Source organism: Acinonyx jubatus, chromosome X (genome assembly GCF_027475565.1).
Source record: "Acinonyx jubatus isolate Ajub_Pintada_27869175 chromosome X, VMU_Ajub_asm_v1.0, whole genome shotgun sequence".
NCBI lineage: Eukaryota > Metazoa > Chordata > Mammalia > Carnivora > Felidae > Acinonyx > Acinonyx jubatus.
Window position 1 is genome coordinate 40,474,657 of NC_069389.1, and position 16,478 is coordinate 40,491,134.

The 16,478-nt window shown below is 45.3% G+C and overlaps 2 protein-coding genes across 7 annotated transcripts in view; one reads left to right on the plus strand and one right to left on the minus strand.

Annotated features, from left to right (window-relative positions):
• Positions 1-567: 567 nt before the first annotated feature.
• Positions 568-2,981, minus strand: NDUFB11 (NADH:ubiquinone oxidoreductase subunit B11). Its single transcript, XM_015069676.3, has 3 exons — positions 2,626-2,981; positions 971-1,101; positions 568-794 (listed from the first exon to the last, which is right to left on the minus strand). The coding sequence occupies exons 1-3, from the start codon at positions 2,830-2,832 to the stop codon at positions 668-670; spliced, it is 465 nt and encodes a 154-aa protein (XP_014925162.2). The 5' UTR covers positions 2,833-2,981; the 3' UTR covers positions 568-667.
• Positions 2,982-3,315: 334 nt separating this feature from the next.
• The window catches only part of RBM10 (RNA binding motif protein 10), a 30,218-nt gene continuing 17,055 nt past the window's right edge, over positions 3,316-16,478 (plus strand). For 5 of the 6 annotated variants that reach the window (XM_027053947.2, XM_027053949.2, XM_027053948.2 and 2 more), the window contains exons 1-2: positions 3,316-3,692; positions 5,636-5,777. In XM_027053947.2, the coding sequence (XP_026909748.1) occupies positions 3,623-3,692; positions 5,636-5,777 (212 nt within the window). In that variant the 5' untranslated portion in view covers positions 3,316-3,622. The remainder of the gene's footprint in view (positions 3,693-5,635; positions 5,778-16,478) is intronic. The other variant, XM_027053950.2, reaches the window with a different exon arrangement.

The following is a 16,478-nucleotide window of genomic DNA, read 5'->3' on the forward strand; positions in this document are numbered from 1 at the left end:
AATCCCAAAGCTCAAAGAGAAACAGAGAAGGTAGCAAGGGAGACAAACACTCATCCTCAGCAATAGAAAAGCCCTGCTCTGACACACCACCCTTGATCCCTGGTGGTCCTGACCCTTCTTCTAACACAGGAGGTCCCAGGGTGGTAGCTTTTCTCTAAAGATGGTTGCCATCAATTTTTTCCTATAGGCTACACCCCCATCCAGAGGAGCCCTGAGGCACCATAGAGGCAGCCCAGGCTATCCTGCTGGAGAGAGAAGCCCCGTGGAAGATCCAAGAGCCAGACATGTGAATGAAGAAGCCATCTTGGACGTCTATCCCAGCTGAGCCCTCAGATGCCTCCAGCCCCAGCCAGCATCTGACTGCAACCTCCTGAGGTCCCAAGAAGAGCCACCTGCCTGAGCCCAGTCAACCACAGGACCATGAAAAACAATACTAAATTGTGTTAAGCCACTAAGTTTTAGGGTGGGTGTTACCCAGAATACTCCAAAACAGGCTGCAGTGGCCTGTGAAGACCTGATACCCCCATTCTCACATCCCCTCCTTGCAACAAAACCAACACCAGCCAGTCAGACTTTCAGTCCCTTTAATTAGGTGCTCTGAAGAAAGGGCAGAATGACAGGCAGGCGGTGAGAAGATGATGCTTCTTAAGCCCCACTTGGCAACTGGTCAGTCCTCATCCTCCGGAAGGTGGATCTTGCTGGGGTCAAAGCAGTTGGATTCCATGATGGGGAGGCCATTGGCCTCTCGGTACTTAACAAGCCTCTCAGCTTCCCGGCGGGCCCACTCCTGCATTCTGGAGGCAGCAGCAAGGGAGTAGACATGAGGGAGCCACACTGGACACCAATCCCCATCTTAGTCCTCGCCTATTCCCCACTGGCACAAGGAACAGGATTCCTGGCACAGTCCCCTTCAACCTCCACCCCTGCATCTGCTCCCACCCATCCCACTCTCTTGGACACCCCCATGCACCTGTAATCAGGCAGATAAGCTATAAAGGTGCTGCCGAGGACCAAGACAACGGAGAAGCCAAAGAAAAAGACGACCCGCATGTTCCAGACGTCCGTAACAGGGTCTCTGTCATAACCGTGGGAGTCTGGGTTCTGTGGCAAGAAGAAGAAGAGGTCAATGAGAGCTTCCTGTGGCTCCACAAAGCCTCATGCTGGCCCTGCATAAGTTGGTCTCCAGTTTCACCTCAGACCAATCTCTCCTCCTTTCTTTAATTCCTCTTTCTAGTCTTAGGACTTGTCAAACTCCTTGCTACTGCAGGGCCTTTGCACTTACTATCCCCTCTGCCTGGAAAGCCTTCCCCCCATATCTTGTCGCGGCTAGATCTGTCTCCTTGTTCAAAGTTTTGGCTTCATAGTTACTTCCTTTAGGAGGCATTCCCTAATTGCCTTATCCATTACCAGTCTCACACTACAGGAAATTGCCACTTTTATGGGTTAAAAATGCTTGAATAGTGCCAATTTCCTATGGCTTCACCTGCTGAAATTTTGCCCTACCCCCAAATCACTCTCCATCTACTTATCTTGCTTAACTCACTTTCTAGCAGTTATTAATTTACCAAGGTAGCATCTCCCCAGATCCTATCACATTATTTTTTATCATTACATACTCACTACGACCGTTTCCAAATATTTTACATGTTTCTTTTGTGCTCTCCATTATCATATAAGCTCTATGAGAGCACGGGCTTTATCCAATTTCCACACTGCTGAACACACTAGGGCCCTGAACTGCACCTGGCATACAGCAGGCCCTCCATACTTATCTACAAAATGAATGAATAAATGAATATGCATCTATATATCCTATATATCCAAGCCAGAGGTTAGTACTGATGAAGTGTACCATACACAAACTTCACAATATCCCAGCAAGGTGGAAAGTAACAATAATAATTAACATCTTCTAATGCTGAATACTAAGGGCCAGGTGCTGTACTGAGCATTGTGACTCATTTAATTACATGAGGCAGATGTAGCATTTTATTTTCTAGAAGGTGTCTTAATACTTTCCCCACTTTACAAAGAGGCACCAAGGAGTTAAGCTGCTTGTCCAAGGTCACAAAGATGAATAACTGTCAGCGCCTGTATTCCAACCGTGGCATTCTGATTTTTGAGTCTCTGCTATCCACACAGCACAGCAGACCCGGTTCCGCCACGTATTCAGCCATGCGAGTTTGGGCGAGTCGCTTAATATCATTAGGTTTCAGTTTCCTCATCTGTAGAATGGGTATGCTAAATAGTCCCTACTTCCAAACAGGGCTGTTTTGAGGATTACATGAGATAAGGTACGTAAAGTGTTTAAAGCACTTGCACTGAGCAAACCCCGTATCAGTGTTCAGTATTATTACCGTTATACTATATTGCTTCTAACGTGTTTTGAGCACTTCCCACTTCAGGTTTGATTATTTGTCTGCAAAACGAGGCCAATCTCGCCTCTGGCCCTGAACCGAAGATTACCAGGGGCTAAAGAAGAAAATCAATCTAGGCAAAGTTCCCAAGTCTTTGAGGCCTTCGCCAGCAGCACACTTCTCAGCCGCCTAAAAACGTCCTCTAAGGCGCCCCGTCCGCCGGCCCCCGATTGACCCTTCTGGCGTCCCGTTGCCCCCTCCCTCTCACCTTCTCATAGAGGTTTTCGTCCTCCGGCTCTGGGTCCTCCTGCCAGCGTACAGTCGGTGCCGGTGCCCGCTTTCCTGCCACAGCCGACGGGGCGATCACAGCCCTGGACGAGCTGGATTCCCAGCGAACACGGGCGGCCGGGAGCCCTCGCGTCGCCGCTACTGCCGAAAGGCGGCGAGCGCACAAACCTAACAGCCCGGCCGCCATGGCAGATTGTTCTACAGACTCTCAGGGGCGGGGACGGAAATGCGACTCTGCGCAGCTGCAGTTGGCCCGAGCGCGACAATTATCGCTCCGCCCCCACCGCACTAAATAAGTCCCAAGTCCGGATTTTGTTTTCAAACGTGGCCAGGTGCTGAGTAGCCAGCCCTCTTTCCCTCCATTTGTCCTAGCCTCAGGGGAGCGGCCATTTTTTTAACCTCTCGGTCAGGCTAAGGAATTTACGGCTGAGAGGTCTGCCCATTTCCTTGATAAGGAAGCGTTGACACTTGGATGGATGCGGGTCCCAGTCAATGGCCCGGAGATTTCCTCGGTCTTTTGGGTAAAGGGACGGAGCTTCCGCTTGTCTTTCATGATTCGGAGGAAGCCAAGCTTCCAAAGAGCGGGACTCGCTGGATTGGCCAATAGCTACTCCTTTTTGCAACTTGCGAGCATTCGCACGGAGAGTGGGGAGGTGGCATATACTTGCCAATCAGAGCCGACCAGGGCTGGCCGTCGGCAGCTGGCGACCAATAGACGAGACCGACCAGAGCGCGCTCCCTTAGTAGGTGGATGGTGGTCGAAGCGCCGGCTCCCTTCTCGTCGTCGCCATTTTGTGCTGGTGACTGCGGCCGGCTGGGAGTAGGCGGCAGTGGGTTTCCTGGGGAGGGTAGCGCGCTTGGCGCTTCTCCCCTCCCCGCTCTTCCGCCCTCTTGCTTCCAGCCTCAGACTTAACGCTGGTGCGGGCCGGCCCCGGCTGAGCTGGGAGAGTTGGAGGAGGTGGCGGCGCGCAGAGGTGATGTCCGGGAGCCCTCCCTTGACAGCCCGGGCCGAGAAGGTGAGCGTCGCCGCTGGTCGTGGGGGCGGAGGTAAGGGGCCGGGGGCGGGCGGGTGCGGAGAGGAGGCGTGTGGGCGGACTGCGGGACGTGGGCCTGGGCCACGCGCGGGACCGAGAGATGCGTGCATGGCCTGAACTCGGGAGGGGGTGTCTCTCCCCCCCCCTCCGTTTTGGGAACGGAGGCGCGTGCGCGATTGGGGCACAGGATGGGTGCACGCGGGTTGGGGGAAGGGAGGGACTGATTTGAGTGGGCTTCTGTGGCTGTTTGCGACACCGAACTTTATCCGTGGGGAGGCCCATGTTTTTATGCATACGGGAGAGGGTGTGCTGTCTGCTCTGTGTGACTTGGGTACTTACCGGTCTATGGGGGAGTATTCTGTGGCTCTGGTCCTTATTCTTGGGTGGGGGGGGGGAGGGCAGACGTCCGTGTGACTCTGGTCTTTATCCTTGGAGTACGTGCTGTAACTCAGGTCTTTATCCATGGGGAGGGGTCCTTATCCATAGGGAGTCGTCTTGCGACTGGCCCTAACCCACTTGCTAGGTGGGGAGGGAGTGCAAGGAATGTGTGCATGACTTATAGCCACTTTTTTTAGAAGGGGTTCGGGTCTGTGACTCTGACGCTCATCTTTTGAAAGAGGGCCTCAGTGTGTGATTATGGCTGGTATTCGTTGTGGGTTCCAGCCTTGTGATTTTTGGCCCGTAGTTAGTTGGGGCTGCTGTCTGTGACTTTGGTCGCTATCTGTCGTGGATACCGGTGTGTGACTCTGATCTCCTTGCCAGAGTCTACTGAGGGTTTTCTATCTGGCTCGCATCCACTGGGACCCCTGGTTGTGATCATAACTCTTATCCATCTGGGAGCAGGTAACTCTGGTTCCCTGTGGCTTGAGGAGGAAGGGAAAATTGGTTGTGTGTATACATGGAGGAGAGGTGTGGTGGCAACGTAGTGTTGGGCAAGTGTTGTTACCGCCTGGCTTTGCCTGATTCCTGCTCAGAGGGTGGGGCCTGAAGATTCTGGGATACTTCTTGGTGACCCCTGGCCAGGTCACGTGGCTCACAGGACTTACTTAGTTCTCATGGCAGGCTTGGGGGTTGGGTGAGGCAACTGCCCTTCCATCCCAGCAGAACAGCACAGTGGTTGGAAACAGCCTCAAAAGGACTCCTTTCGCCTCTGAATAAGTTGGGCCCAGAGCCCTAGGGAGAGAACCACCTTGGGACCTGGCTGCACATAAGAGACAGGGCTCGAGGCTGAGCCAGTTGCCGAGTAAGGGCCAAAGCTGCGTTGGCCAGGAGCCCGGGGAGGCGGCATTTGTCTCACTGCCAAGTTAGCCCCTTTACCCTCTGGGCCTTTCATGATCTCCTGCTGTCTTGTAGGGGACAGCCAACATCTTGTTGGGAGGATGCAATGGCACTGAGCGGGGAGTGGGGGGGCATGGAAGGAGCTTGGTGGGTGCCTAGGACTCCCATTGTGAGGTCTTGCCTCCCAGCCTAACATGCCTGACCTCAGACAGGTCATCCAGCACTGAGAGCCCCCTGGGCAGGTAGCTCCAGGCTCGGTCTCATCTACCAGTCTCAGATGGCAAAGCCCTGATCACAGAATAGGTGGCACCACCAAGTCTCTCTGCAGGATGCTTCCTCTCTGCTGAGGGCCTTGCTTTTTCTGTTTTATTTTATTTTATTTAAGTAAGCTCTACGCCCAACATGGGGCTTGAACTCACAACCCTGAGATCCAGAGTTGCATGTTCTACTAACTGAACCAGCTGGGTGCCCCTGGCCTTGCTATTTCTAGCCTCACGTTTGTGGGGAGAGGAAGGAGCAGGCCAGGTAGGGGCTGCCTTCCCACCCTGGTCCATAGGAACACTAGGAAGTTGGGAAATAATGTCCCTGGGCTAAGGGACAGCAGAGAGCCGCGCGAGCAAGGGTTTTTCAAGGAGGCCCCAACTGCCTTGACCCCTTTCTTCCTTCTACTCTCTCCAGAGTCCCTGCAGGAGGCATCACCCAGGCTGGCAGATCATGGTGGCAGCAGCGGGGGTGGCTGGGAAGTGAAACGGAGCCAGCGGCTGAGGAGGGGCCCCAGCAGCCCCCGCAGGCCCTATCAGGACATGGAGTATGAAAGACGGTGAGTTACCCACTCCCACCGCTACCAAGCATCCTAGGCTTATCCCCATATAAAGAATTAATCCAGGAAGGTGCCAGGAGGGGGCTTCCGAGCAGAGGAAAAAGTGCAGCAGATGATTGGTTTCTTTTCAGCGAACATTTACTTGGCACCTGTCGTGAGCCAGGACCTGTGCTAGGCTCTGGGAATGCAGTGGTGAATGAGACAGATAAGACTGCAGCCTTCTTACTCAGGGTCTCACAAGGGAGACCACACAGTTTACAAGTGATTAAAAAACAGCTCTATAGGGGCGCCTGGGTGGCGCAGTCGGTTAAGCGTCCGACTTCAGCTCAGATCACGATCTCGTGGTCCATGAGTTCGAGCCCCGCGTCGGGCTCTGGGCTGATGGCTCAGAGCCTGGAACCTGCTTCCGATTCTGTGTCTCCCTCTCTCTCTGCCCCTCCCCCATTCATGCTCTGTCTCTCTCTGTCTCAAAAATAAATAAACGTTAAAAAAAAAAAAAAACAGCTGTATAGGTGCCACAGTTGGTTGTGAAGTTGGAAAGGGATCAAGAGAAAGGGAGGAATGGAGGCTGATGCTCAGGTTTCCATTTTGGGTAACTGAGGTATATGGTGCCATTCACCAAGGTGTGGACAGCCACTGCAGGAGGAGAAGCAGAGGTGGGTGGCAGATGGGTGGTGGTGGCTTGTAAGGGCCTGTGGCTTCTCAGGGGAGAGGCGTGGGCTGCAGCTTTGGGTTGGAGGAATGAACGGGAGTGATGCCCTCAGAGTCAGGAATTTTGTGCCGGACAAGTATAGGGCAAGCCAGGTCAGATAGCAGGAGACTTCAGGGACAGGGTGGGCTAAAGCTTGTGTGATACTTGTCTTGGAATGGAACACTCTAGTACGGTTATTTTTATTTTATTTATTTTCTTCGTATGGTTATTTTTAAACTCTAGTAGAACAGGAAACGAGGCACTTTGTAAAATGCCCTCACCATCCTGGTGGATCACTCCAGTTGATTCTAATGCAGATGACTTATTCTTGACATTTTAAGATTGCATAGGAAAGTAGACCTAATGCTCCCAAGAAAGTCTCTATTAAGAGTCAGTAGATTTAAAAAAAAAAAAAAAGTAGATTTATAAAAAGTCATGGAGGAAATAATTTTTTTAAATGCCTTACAAAAGGTTTCTTCTTCCACTACCCCCTTTAAAAATGTTTTCTGAAAAGTAAGCCCAAATTTGTGATGTGGTCATCATCTAGTGCTATTCAGTCTGCTTAAAGAATGTCTTTTGAAAGCATTCAGTTTGGGATTGTATTCACTGAAATGCTCTTCTGGCAGTTTCTGAGTTTGAGTAGGTGACATACTTGCTTCAGACTTTATAACCAGTTAAAGCCATTGTCTGTCTTCTGGCTTTCAAAGGACCTCAACTGCACAGGTTTGAGTGAATCATACCTTTTCGGTAGGTTCCTATCGTAGGTCAGTACAGAGCTTTCTCTTGCCATATTTGGTTTTTCCTTTTTATTTCCAATTCCCATAGCTGTAGGCAGCTGCTCTGTCCTTTTCGAAACGTATCCTTCTAAAATAGGTAGCACAGTGTCTGTGTTTTCAGTTTACACAAATGGCAGAGAGCTACAGTTTTCATTTTGTTTCCTGAACTTTGTATTACTCGGCACTGACTGCATTTTTAAGATCTGCCTCTACTGCCATGTGTATATTAGTGCTTTTCTTCTAATTGGTCCCAAGGACACCTTCGGGTGTGCCTGTTGCCTTTTACTTAATGATTCCCTCAAGCATGGATACCTGGGGGCGCCTGGGTGGCTCAGTCGGTTAAACGGCCAACTTCCGCTCAGATCATGATCTCATGGTTAGGTTCGTGGATTCGAGCCCCGCGTTGGGCACTGTGCTGACAGCTCGGAGCCTGGAGCCTGCTTTAGATTCTGTCTCCCTCTCTCTCTGCCCTTCCCCTGCTCGCACTCTTTCTCTCAAAAATACACATTAAAATTTTTTAAATAAAAAAAGCATGGATACCTGTAAAATTCATCTTTTTTTTTTTTCTTTTTTTTTGTCTTACAATCTGTGCTTTCAGAATCTTCTCTGTTCTTACCTCTGGATCACAAAGATTGCACTCTCTAGTTTCCCCTTTCACATTCAAGTCTTTAATACCACCTAGAGTACATTTCTGAATATGATATAAGGTATGTTCTGGTTTTGTGTTCCTCCATATAGTGGGCAGTTTTCCCAGTACCGCCTTTTAAATAGTCCATTTTTTTCTTTATTGATTTGGAGTGCCTCGTCTCATTTCAAGTTCCCTCATATACATGGATCTGTCTTATGTGATCTGATTTGTTTCATTGGTCTATTTGCTTATTCTCATGCCAGAACCTTACTGTTTTTATCATTACAGCTTTATAGAATCTCTTACTTAGCTCCCACTTTGCTCCCTTATTTATCAAAGTTGATTTTAGCCATTTGTGGAAACTATATAAAAAAGATATTAAAGTTCCTCAAAAACATTCAAGAATTTTGATTGAGGAGTGCCTGGATGGCTCGGTTGGTTAAGCGTTTGACTCTTGGTTTTCAGCTCAGGTCATAATCTCATGGTTCATGAGTTCGAGCCTTGCATCGGGCTCAGTGCGGACAGTGCAAAGCCTGCTTGGGATTTCTCTTTCCCTCTCTCTCTGCCCCTCCCCAGCTTGCTCTCTCTCCCCAAAAAATAGATATAAAAAAATTTAAAAAAATTTTTTTTGATTGAGATTGCATTGTATTTATATATTGATTTGGGGAGAACTGTCATCTTTGTTAAGTGGTAATCTCATCCAAGCCCTGTATGGAGAATTTTGTTTTAATGTTTATTTATTTTGAATTTTTTTAATGTTTATTTTTGAGATAGACAGAATGCAAGTGGGGTTGGGGCAGAGAGAGACTGAGACACAGGATCCGAAGCAGGCTCCAGGCTCTGAACTGTCAGCACAGGGCCCAATGGGTGCTCAAACCCATGAACCGGGAGCTCATGACCTGAGCCGAAGTCAGATGTTTAACTGACTGAGCCACCCAGGAGCCCCATGAGTGGAGAATATTTTAAAATTTGTTTAGGGGCGCCTGGGTGGCGCAGTCGGTTAAGCGTCCGACTTCAGCCAGGTCACGATCTCGCGGTCCGTGAGTTTGAGCCCCGCGTCAGGCTCTGGGCTGATGGCTCGGAGCCTGGAGCCTGTTTCCGATTCTGTGTCTCCCTCTCTCTCTGCCCCTCCCCCGTTCATGCTCTGTCTCTCTCTGTCCCAAAAATAAATAAAAACGTTGAAAAAACATTAAAATAAAAAATAAAATTTGTTTAAAGGACATACAAATTTGAATAAATGAAAACACAAGTCTTGCATAATTTCTACGTGCTTCACTAGTCTTCATGGACATCTTACTTTCTTTTATATTTTCCAAGCTGGTGTTTGCTGGGGTAGAGGAAAGCTGTTGATTTTTTGTAAGTTCTCTTATCCCTGTGTTCTCTTGTTATTTCTAATTACTCATTGTCGATTCTGATGGTCTTTCTAAGTAAGCAGTTGGTCGTGCCGTATACAAATCAACTCTGTCACTTCTTTTTCTTCACTTACAACGTTGTCTAGGACTTTAGTTAAGTACCACATTAAATAGTGTCAGTGATGCTAGGTGCACAAATTAAGATTCATTTTGGCAGATTGTAACAGAAAATCCAAAGAATAATGGCTTAAACAATGCAGTTCATTTTTTTTCTCATAAAGGGCATCTGCAGATAGGCATTCATTCCTGGCCCAATAAGCAGCCCTTTCTGCTTAGGCATCAAATCGGATGTGTGCTGTAGGCTTTTAAAATATAGCCTTTAATAAAGCAAGAAAATTCTCTAATCTTCGTTTGCCAAGATTGATTGGAAATGAGAATTCAACTTCATAATTACATCCTTTTTTTTCCATCTGCCCGTCAGTTTCATAAATCACATTAAATTACATCCTTGCCGGGGTACCTTGGTGACTCAGTTGGTTGAACGTCTTACTCTTGGTTTCAGCTCAGGTCATGATCTCATGGTTTGTGAGTGAGTTCAAGCCCCGTGTCAGGCTCCTCGCTGACAGCACAGAGCCTGCTTGGGATTTCTCTCTCCCTCTCTCTCTCTCTCTCTCTCTCTCTCTCTCTGCCCCTCCCTGTCTTGCTTGCTCGCTCTCAAAAAATAAATAAATAAACATTTAAAAATAAAAATAAATTAAAAAAATAAATTATATCCTTGCCATTGTTGAGGTATACCCTCCTCAATCATGGTGTGTATGTTTCTAACTTCTTATTTTGAAAAAATTTCCAATTTTCAGAAAAGTTGCAAGTACAGTAAACTCCTTTATATCATCTACCCAGAACCACTAACTGTAAACATTTTGCCACACTCATTTTACCTACCTACATGCCTCACCATCTCTTCCTCCCATCCCTTTCTCCCCCCTACTTCCATACAAATATATATCCATTTATCTATATATAGACAACATTTTCTTTTTGAATCATACGAGTTAGTGGTAGACATGGCCTTTATGTACTACACGTATGTTCTAAGAACAAGGACTTTCTCGTGGTACCTGGGTGGCTTAGTCGGTTAAGCGTCAGACTTTGGCTCAGGTCGTGATCTCACGGTTCGTGAGTTCGAGCCCCTCTGTCCCCCTCTCTCTCTGCCCCTACCCCACTCATGCTCGCTCTCTCTCAAAAATATCTGAACATTTTAAAAAATCTAAAAAAAACCCAAAAAGAACAAGGACTCTCTCTTCCATAACCACAGTACACTTACGAATATCAGGAAATTGAACATTGTTATAATACTTTCCTGTAAAAGTCCACATTCGTATTTTTATTTTGGTGCCCAAACCTTGGAACGAACCAAGGACAAAAGTCCATATTCAGATGTCATCCCTTGTCCTTTATTGCATCTGTTCCCCAGACTAGGATCTAATCCAAGATCGTGCACTGCATGGAGCTCCTTTGTATTTGTGGTTCCCTTTAATCTGGAACTGTTCCTCGGTACTTGGTCTTTCTTTTTCTTTTGTGACCTTGATATGTTTTAAGAGTACAGATCATTTGCTTTGTAGATGTTTCTGAATTTGAGTTTTTCTGAGGCTTATTCATGAAATTTTGGCAGGAAAATTATTTTTTAATATTTGTGTTTTTATTTTTCATTTTATTAAAAGTTTATTTTTGAGAGAGAGAGAGAGAGTGGGCAGTGGGGGAGAGAGAAGGGAAGAGAGAGGATACCAAGCAGGCTCTACACTGTTAGCACAGAGCCCGATGCGGTCTGGAACGCACAAGCTGTGAGATTATGACCTGAACCAAAATCAAGAGTCATACACTTAACCAACTGAGCCATCCAGGTGCCCCCTCATATCTGTGTTTTTAAAATATTTCTACTTGCGGTGCCTGGGTAGCTCAGTCGGTCAAGCATCCGACTTTGGCTCAGGTCATGATCTCACGGTTTGTGAGTTTGAGCCCCGCATCCGGCTCTGTGCTGACAGCTCGGAGCCTGGAGCCTGCTTCAGATTCTGTGTGTGTGTGTGTTTCTCTCTCTCCCTCTCTCCCTCCCTCCCTCCCTCCCTCCCTCTCTCTCTCTCTCTCTCTCTCTCTCTCTCTCTCTCTCTGCCCCTCCCCCACCTGCACTTTGTCTCTCTCCCAAAAATAAACATTAAAAAAATTTTTTTTAAATAAAAGTTATGTTTGATTAGATGCTGTATCATTTAGGATATTTGCATCTGTGTCCCTCAGTAAAGTGGTCCTATGATTTCCTTCTCTAGTATTCATCTGACATTGAGCCAACATAGCCTTATGGCATGATTTGGGCAGCTTTTGCCATTTCTCTCTTTATTGGAGGAACATGTACAAGAATTATCTGTCCCTTGAATGCTCGGTAAAACTCAGCTTTAAAAGGGCCTGAGTTTTTGATGATGGTTTTGTCTACTTCTTTTGCCAATTTTGGCAGTTTATGTTTTTCAGAAATATATTCATTTTGTGGAGGTCCTCACATGGTTCAGTCCACCTTCGTAGAAATGCATTGTGAACAGGCTCTGTCTTTGGAAGATGTGTAGTCAAAGTGCTCTGTGGCCAATGAAAAGTATCTTTTACTGTCCAAATCCGTTCTGTTCCCGAGTTTAGATAGCAAGAGTTCGATACGCAAATTGATGTGGCTTAGATGCTGAATGTCACAGTTCAGGATTTCATCTGAACATTTATTCAGCTCTGTTCAGTTCTTAAATTCTGATGACTAGAGTTCAACTATTGAGGGATAACCGTGGTGAGCAAACATGAAGACATATTGCTCATACCAAAAACCTTAAACATACACCACTCACACCAGCTACTTCGTGTCCAGGCATTTATCATAAAAAAACAGTTGTGGGTTCCGTGCAAGCTCACGAGGACAGGGACTTCATTTTATTCACAGCAGTATCCCTGGCACCTTGAACAGTGCTCAGTGCATAGCAAATGTTACATTAATATTTGTTGAATGAATAAATGAACAAAAAATTGGGAAAAACTAGAAACCAACCAGATAGCTGGAAACGTTTTATTTTCCCCATTTGTTAATTATCTTTGAGCTTTATGGTGTTTTTCTAGTATTTTATTACAAAATTTCAAACAACAACGTTGAAAGAATTTCATAGTGAATACCTCTATACCCATCCACTGGATTCTACCGTTAATATTTTACCATGCTTGCTTTGTGACGTGTATTTGTTTATGGTATTTTTAAACATATTTTTAACTTTTTACAAAGCCAGATTTATCAGTTGGTTTTTTTTGTTGTTGTTTTTTTTATGACTTCAGGGTTTTGTCTTGCTTAGAAAGGACTTCCCCATTCTTGGGGTGATTAATTTTTATCTTCTGTTTTCTTTCTAATGTTTTTACGGGTTCTATTCAGGGATTTACATTTTTGATTCATCTAGAATTTACTTGGTATAAGAAGTGAGGTAGATGAACAAACTTTATTTTCTTAAATTTCTGTGAAGGACCTGATAGTAAATATCGTTGGCATTGCAGACCACACGGTCTCTGTCACAGCTACTCGGCTGAAAACAGTCACAGACAGTATGTGTGTGAACGGGTATAACCGTGTTGAAGAAAACTTTATTTAGGTGACTGGATTGGGTCCACTGGCTGTAGTTTGCTGATCTCTGGGCCAGACAGTTGTTGCAACTGGTATTTATTGACTAATCCATTTTCCCCTTGTTCATTTGAAATGCAACCTTTGGCTTACTCTGAATTTCCATGTGTGTTTTTGTATAATATGGACTCTGTTCCACTTCACTGATCCATCCATTTGTGCTCCAATTTTGCCACCTTTGTATATAATATGTTTTAATATCTGGCATGGCTCCTCTCCCCCTCATTAGTCTTTTTTTTTAACAGAATTTTCCTGACTCTTGTAAGTTTCTCGTCATCTGCTGTTATAAATAGAACTCTGTTGAATGATGTTTTTGTATGTGTGCAAGTGTATTGGTACATTAAATTTCCGGGAGAATTGGGGGTTAGAGGGTAGGTTTTTCGTGTTGCCAGCCATTGCCAAATTCTCCTCCGTAGGGACTGTTCCATTTTCGCTCCTACCAGCAATAGCAGAGTGCCTGTTTCCCATACAGCCTTACCAACAGTGTGTTGTCAAACATTTGGACTTCTGCATATATGTTGCATTAGAAACGTTCTATCACAAATCTTGCATGTAGAAGAATTCCAAATAATATATGTAGATACTCCCCATTCCGGGAGGCAAAGCTTAATCCCCCCCCCCCACCCCTTGAGTGTGGGCTAGCCTTAGGGACTCAGTTCTAAAGAACAGAGTGTAGAAAGGGAAAAAGAGAAACTACAGTGAAGAAACCTGGCAGACCCTACCACAGCCACATGATCAAGGTCAGCATCACCAGTGATTAACCATGTTGATACCATGTGCCCCCTTATACAGTGCCATCAGTAGGGCAGATCACCTCTCTTGTATTCTCCCAAAAAAATACAGCCTCCATAATCTCAAGTCTAATCACAAGAACACGACAGACAAACCCAAGTGGAGGTACATTCTACAAAATACCTGACCAGTGCTTTTCAAACCTCTCTAGGTCATAAAAAAAAAGCAAGGCAAGACTAAGAAACTTTCATGCGCCAGAGGAGACTAAAGGTGCATGATGACTAAAAGCAGTGTGGTATCCTGGATTCGATCTTGGAACAGAAAGTGGATAGTAGTGGAAAAACAGGTGAAATCCTAATTAAGTTTGTAATTTAGTGAACTTCTTAGTTTTGACAAATGCAGCATGATCACATTTGTCCCCTGCTAACATTAGGGGAAGCTGGGTGAATGGTATAAGAGAATTCTATTATCTTTGAACTTTTCTGTAAATCTAAAATCATTTCAACATAAAGTTTGACTTCATCAAGATTAGAAACTTAAGCACATCCACAGACATTGTTCAAGAGAATGAAAACACAACCCACAGAATGGGCGAATGTATTTGCAAATCCTATATCTGATAAGAGATTAACACCCAGAATGTATAAAGAGCTCCTACAACAGCACAGAAAAACTCCATTCACAAAGGGACAAAAGACTTGAACAGATGAAAATATCAAGTGTTGGTGAGGATGTAGAGAAACTGGAAACTGGGTGCACTGCTGATGGGAATGTAAACGGCGCAGCTGCTGTGGAACACAGTACGGAGGTTCCTCAGAAAAGTAAATCTAAAACTACCATATGGTCCAGCAACCCCACTCCTGGGTGTTTATCCAAAGGAATTGAAAGCAGGGAATCAAACAGATACTTGCATACCAGTTTTCTTAGCAGCATTCTTCACAACATCCAAAACAACCAGCAGGTGGAAGCAGCCCAGGTGGCCATCAACAGATGAATGTGTATGCCTTACGTCCGTACGTACATACATGCATACGCACTTACGTGTCTAGCCATAAAAAGGAATGAAATTCCAATGCATTCTACAACTTAGATGAACCTTTAAAGCATTATGCTAAGTGAAATAGGCCAAACACAAAAGGACACATATGACTCTACTTATATGAGGCACCAAGACTAGGCAGAAAGTAGACTGGCAGTTGTAGGGCAGGTGGGAAGTTATCGATTGTTGTTTAGCAAAGTCCAGAGTTTCTGTTTGGGATGATGAAAAGGTTCTGGAAATAGTGGTGATGACTGCAACAGCATCATGAATGTACTTTGTGGTAAAATAAAAATGACTTAAAAACATACAAAAATAGATGTTAATTTTTTTAAGTTTTCGTGTTTTTTTAAATTTTTTTAAAAATGTTTATTTATTGAGAGAGAGACAGAGACAGAGTGTGAGCAGGGGAGGGGCAGAGAGAGAGAGAGAGAGGGAGACACAGAATCCGAAGCAGGCTCCAGGCTCCGAGCTGTCAGCACAGAGCCCGACGGGGGGCTTGAACCCATGAACCGTGAGATCATGACCTGAGCCGAAGTCAGACACTTAACTGACTGAGCCACCCAGGCGCCCCCTACAAAAGTAAATTTTGAACGTTTATTTTTAAATGGCCTATCCAGTGTAGGTTTTTTTTCAGTTTATTTATTTACTTAAGTCATCACTACATCCAACATGGGGCTCGAACTCACGACCCCAAGATGAAGAGTCACACGTTTTCCCGACTGAGCCAGCCAGGTGCCCCCTATCTGGTGTGGTTTTAATTTCCATCCTTCATTATGAGATAGAGCACCTTTTCAAATATAAATCATCTGTATTTCTTTTCTGTGAATTCTGTTCCTCTTTCTCTTCCCATACTCTTTCCCAGTTAGTTTGTCCTGACTTGACTCATGATGGTTTTCTTTTCCAGGCAGAAGTGTTTTATTTTTATATAGTCAACTTTAATCATCTTCTATGGCTTCCGGATTTGGGTCATAGATTTCCCCATTTCAGGATTATCTAGAAATCATCTCATGTTTTCTTCTACTTTTATGGTTTCAATTCTTCCATTTAAATTTTTTACCCATTTTATTTTTATCATTATTGTTTTTACCATGGGACAGTGCATTTCTTTTCACATTTTCCTGATTTTTTAAATTTTTTAAAAGACATTTTTTAACGTTTATTTGTTTTTGAGAGAGAAAGAGAGAGAGCAGGGGAAGGGCAGAGAGAGAGGGAAACCAGAATCCGAAGCAGGCTCCAGGCTCCGAGCTGTCAGCACAGAGCCTGACGTGGGCTCGAACCCATGGACCGCAAGATCATGACCTGAGCTAAAGTCGGATACTTAACTAACTGAGCCATCCAGGCGACCCTTTAAATTTTTTTTCATCATGAGAAGCGTACTCTTTAATCCCCCCCCCCCCCCCCCCCCCCCCGTAACCATCAGTTTGTTCTCTATAGTTAAGAGTCTGTTTCTTGCTTGGTCTCTCTTTGTTCCCTTTGCTTGTTTGATTTGTTTCTTAAATTCCACATGTGAATGAAATTATATGATATTTGTCTTTCTCTGACTGACTTATTTTGCTTAGCATTATACTCTAGCTCCGTCCATGTCATTGCAAATCTTTGACCCATTTTAAACATATTCAGGTTTATATGTGTGAAGTATAGTCATAAAATCTTGTGTTTGTGTAATTAACCTTTTTGGTTTAGTTATACTTGGAATCTTTACATTCTTTTTTTTTTAATTTTTTTGAATGATTTTATTTTTTATTTTTGAGAGAGAGAGTGTGCGCGCCCCAGTGCGCGAGACAGGGAGGGGCAGAGA

Bases quoted from the DNA above. Each gene is read 5' to 3' on its own strand.
- NDUFB11 (XM_015069676.3), bottom strand. From the start codon at position 2,832: ATGGCGGCCGGGCTGTTAGGTTTGTGCGCTCGCCGCCTTTCGGCAGTA. The intron at 1,102-2,625 runs GTGAGAGGGAGG...TTCTTGCCACAG, and splicing joins ACGAAAACCTCTATGAGAAG to AACCCAGACTCCCACGGTTA. The intron at 795-970 runs GTGCATGGGGGT...TGCTGCCTCCAG, and splicing joins GCTTATCTGCCTGATTACAG to AATGCAGGAGTGGGCCCGCC.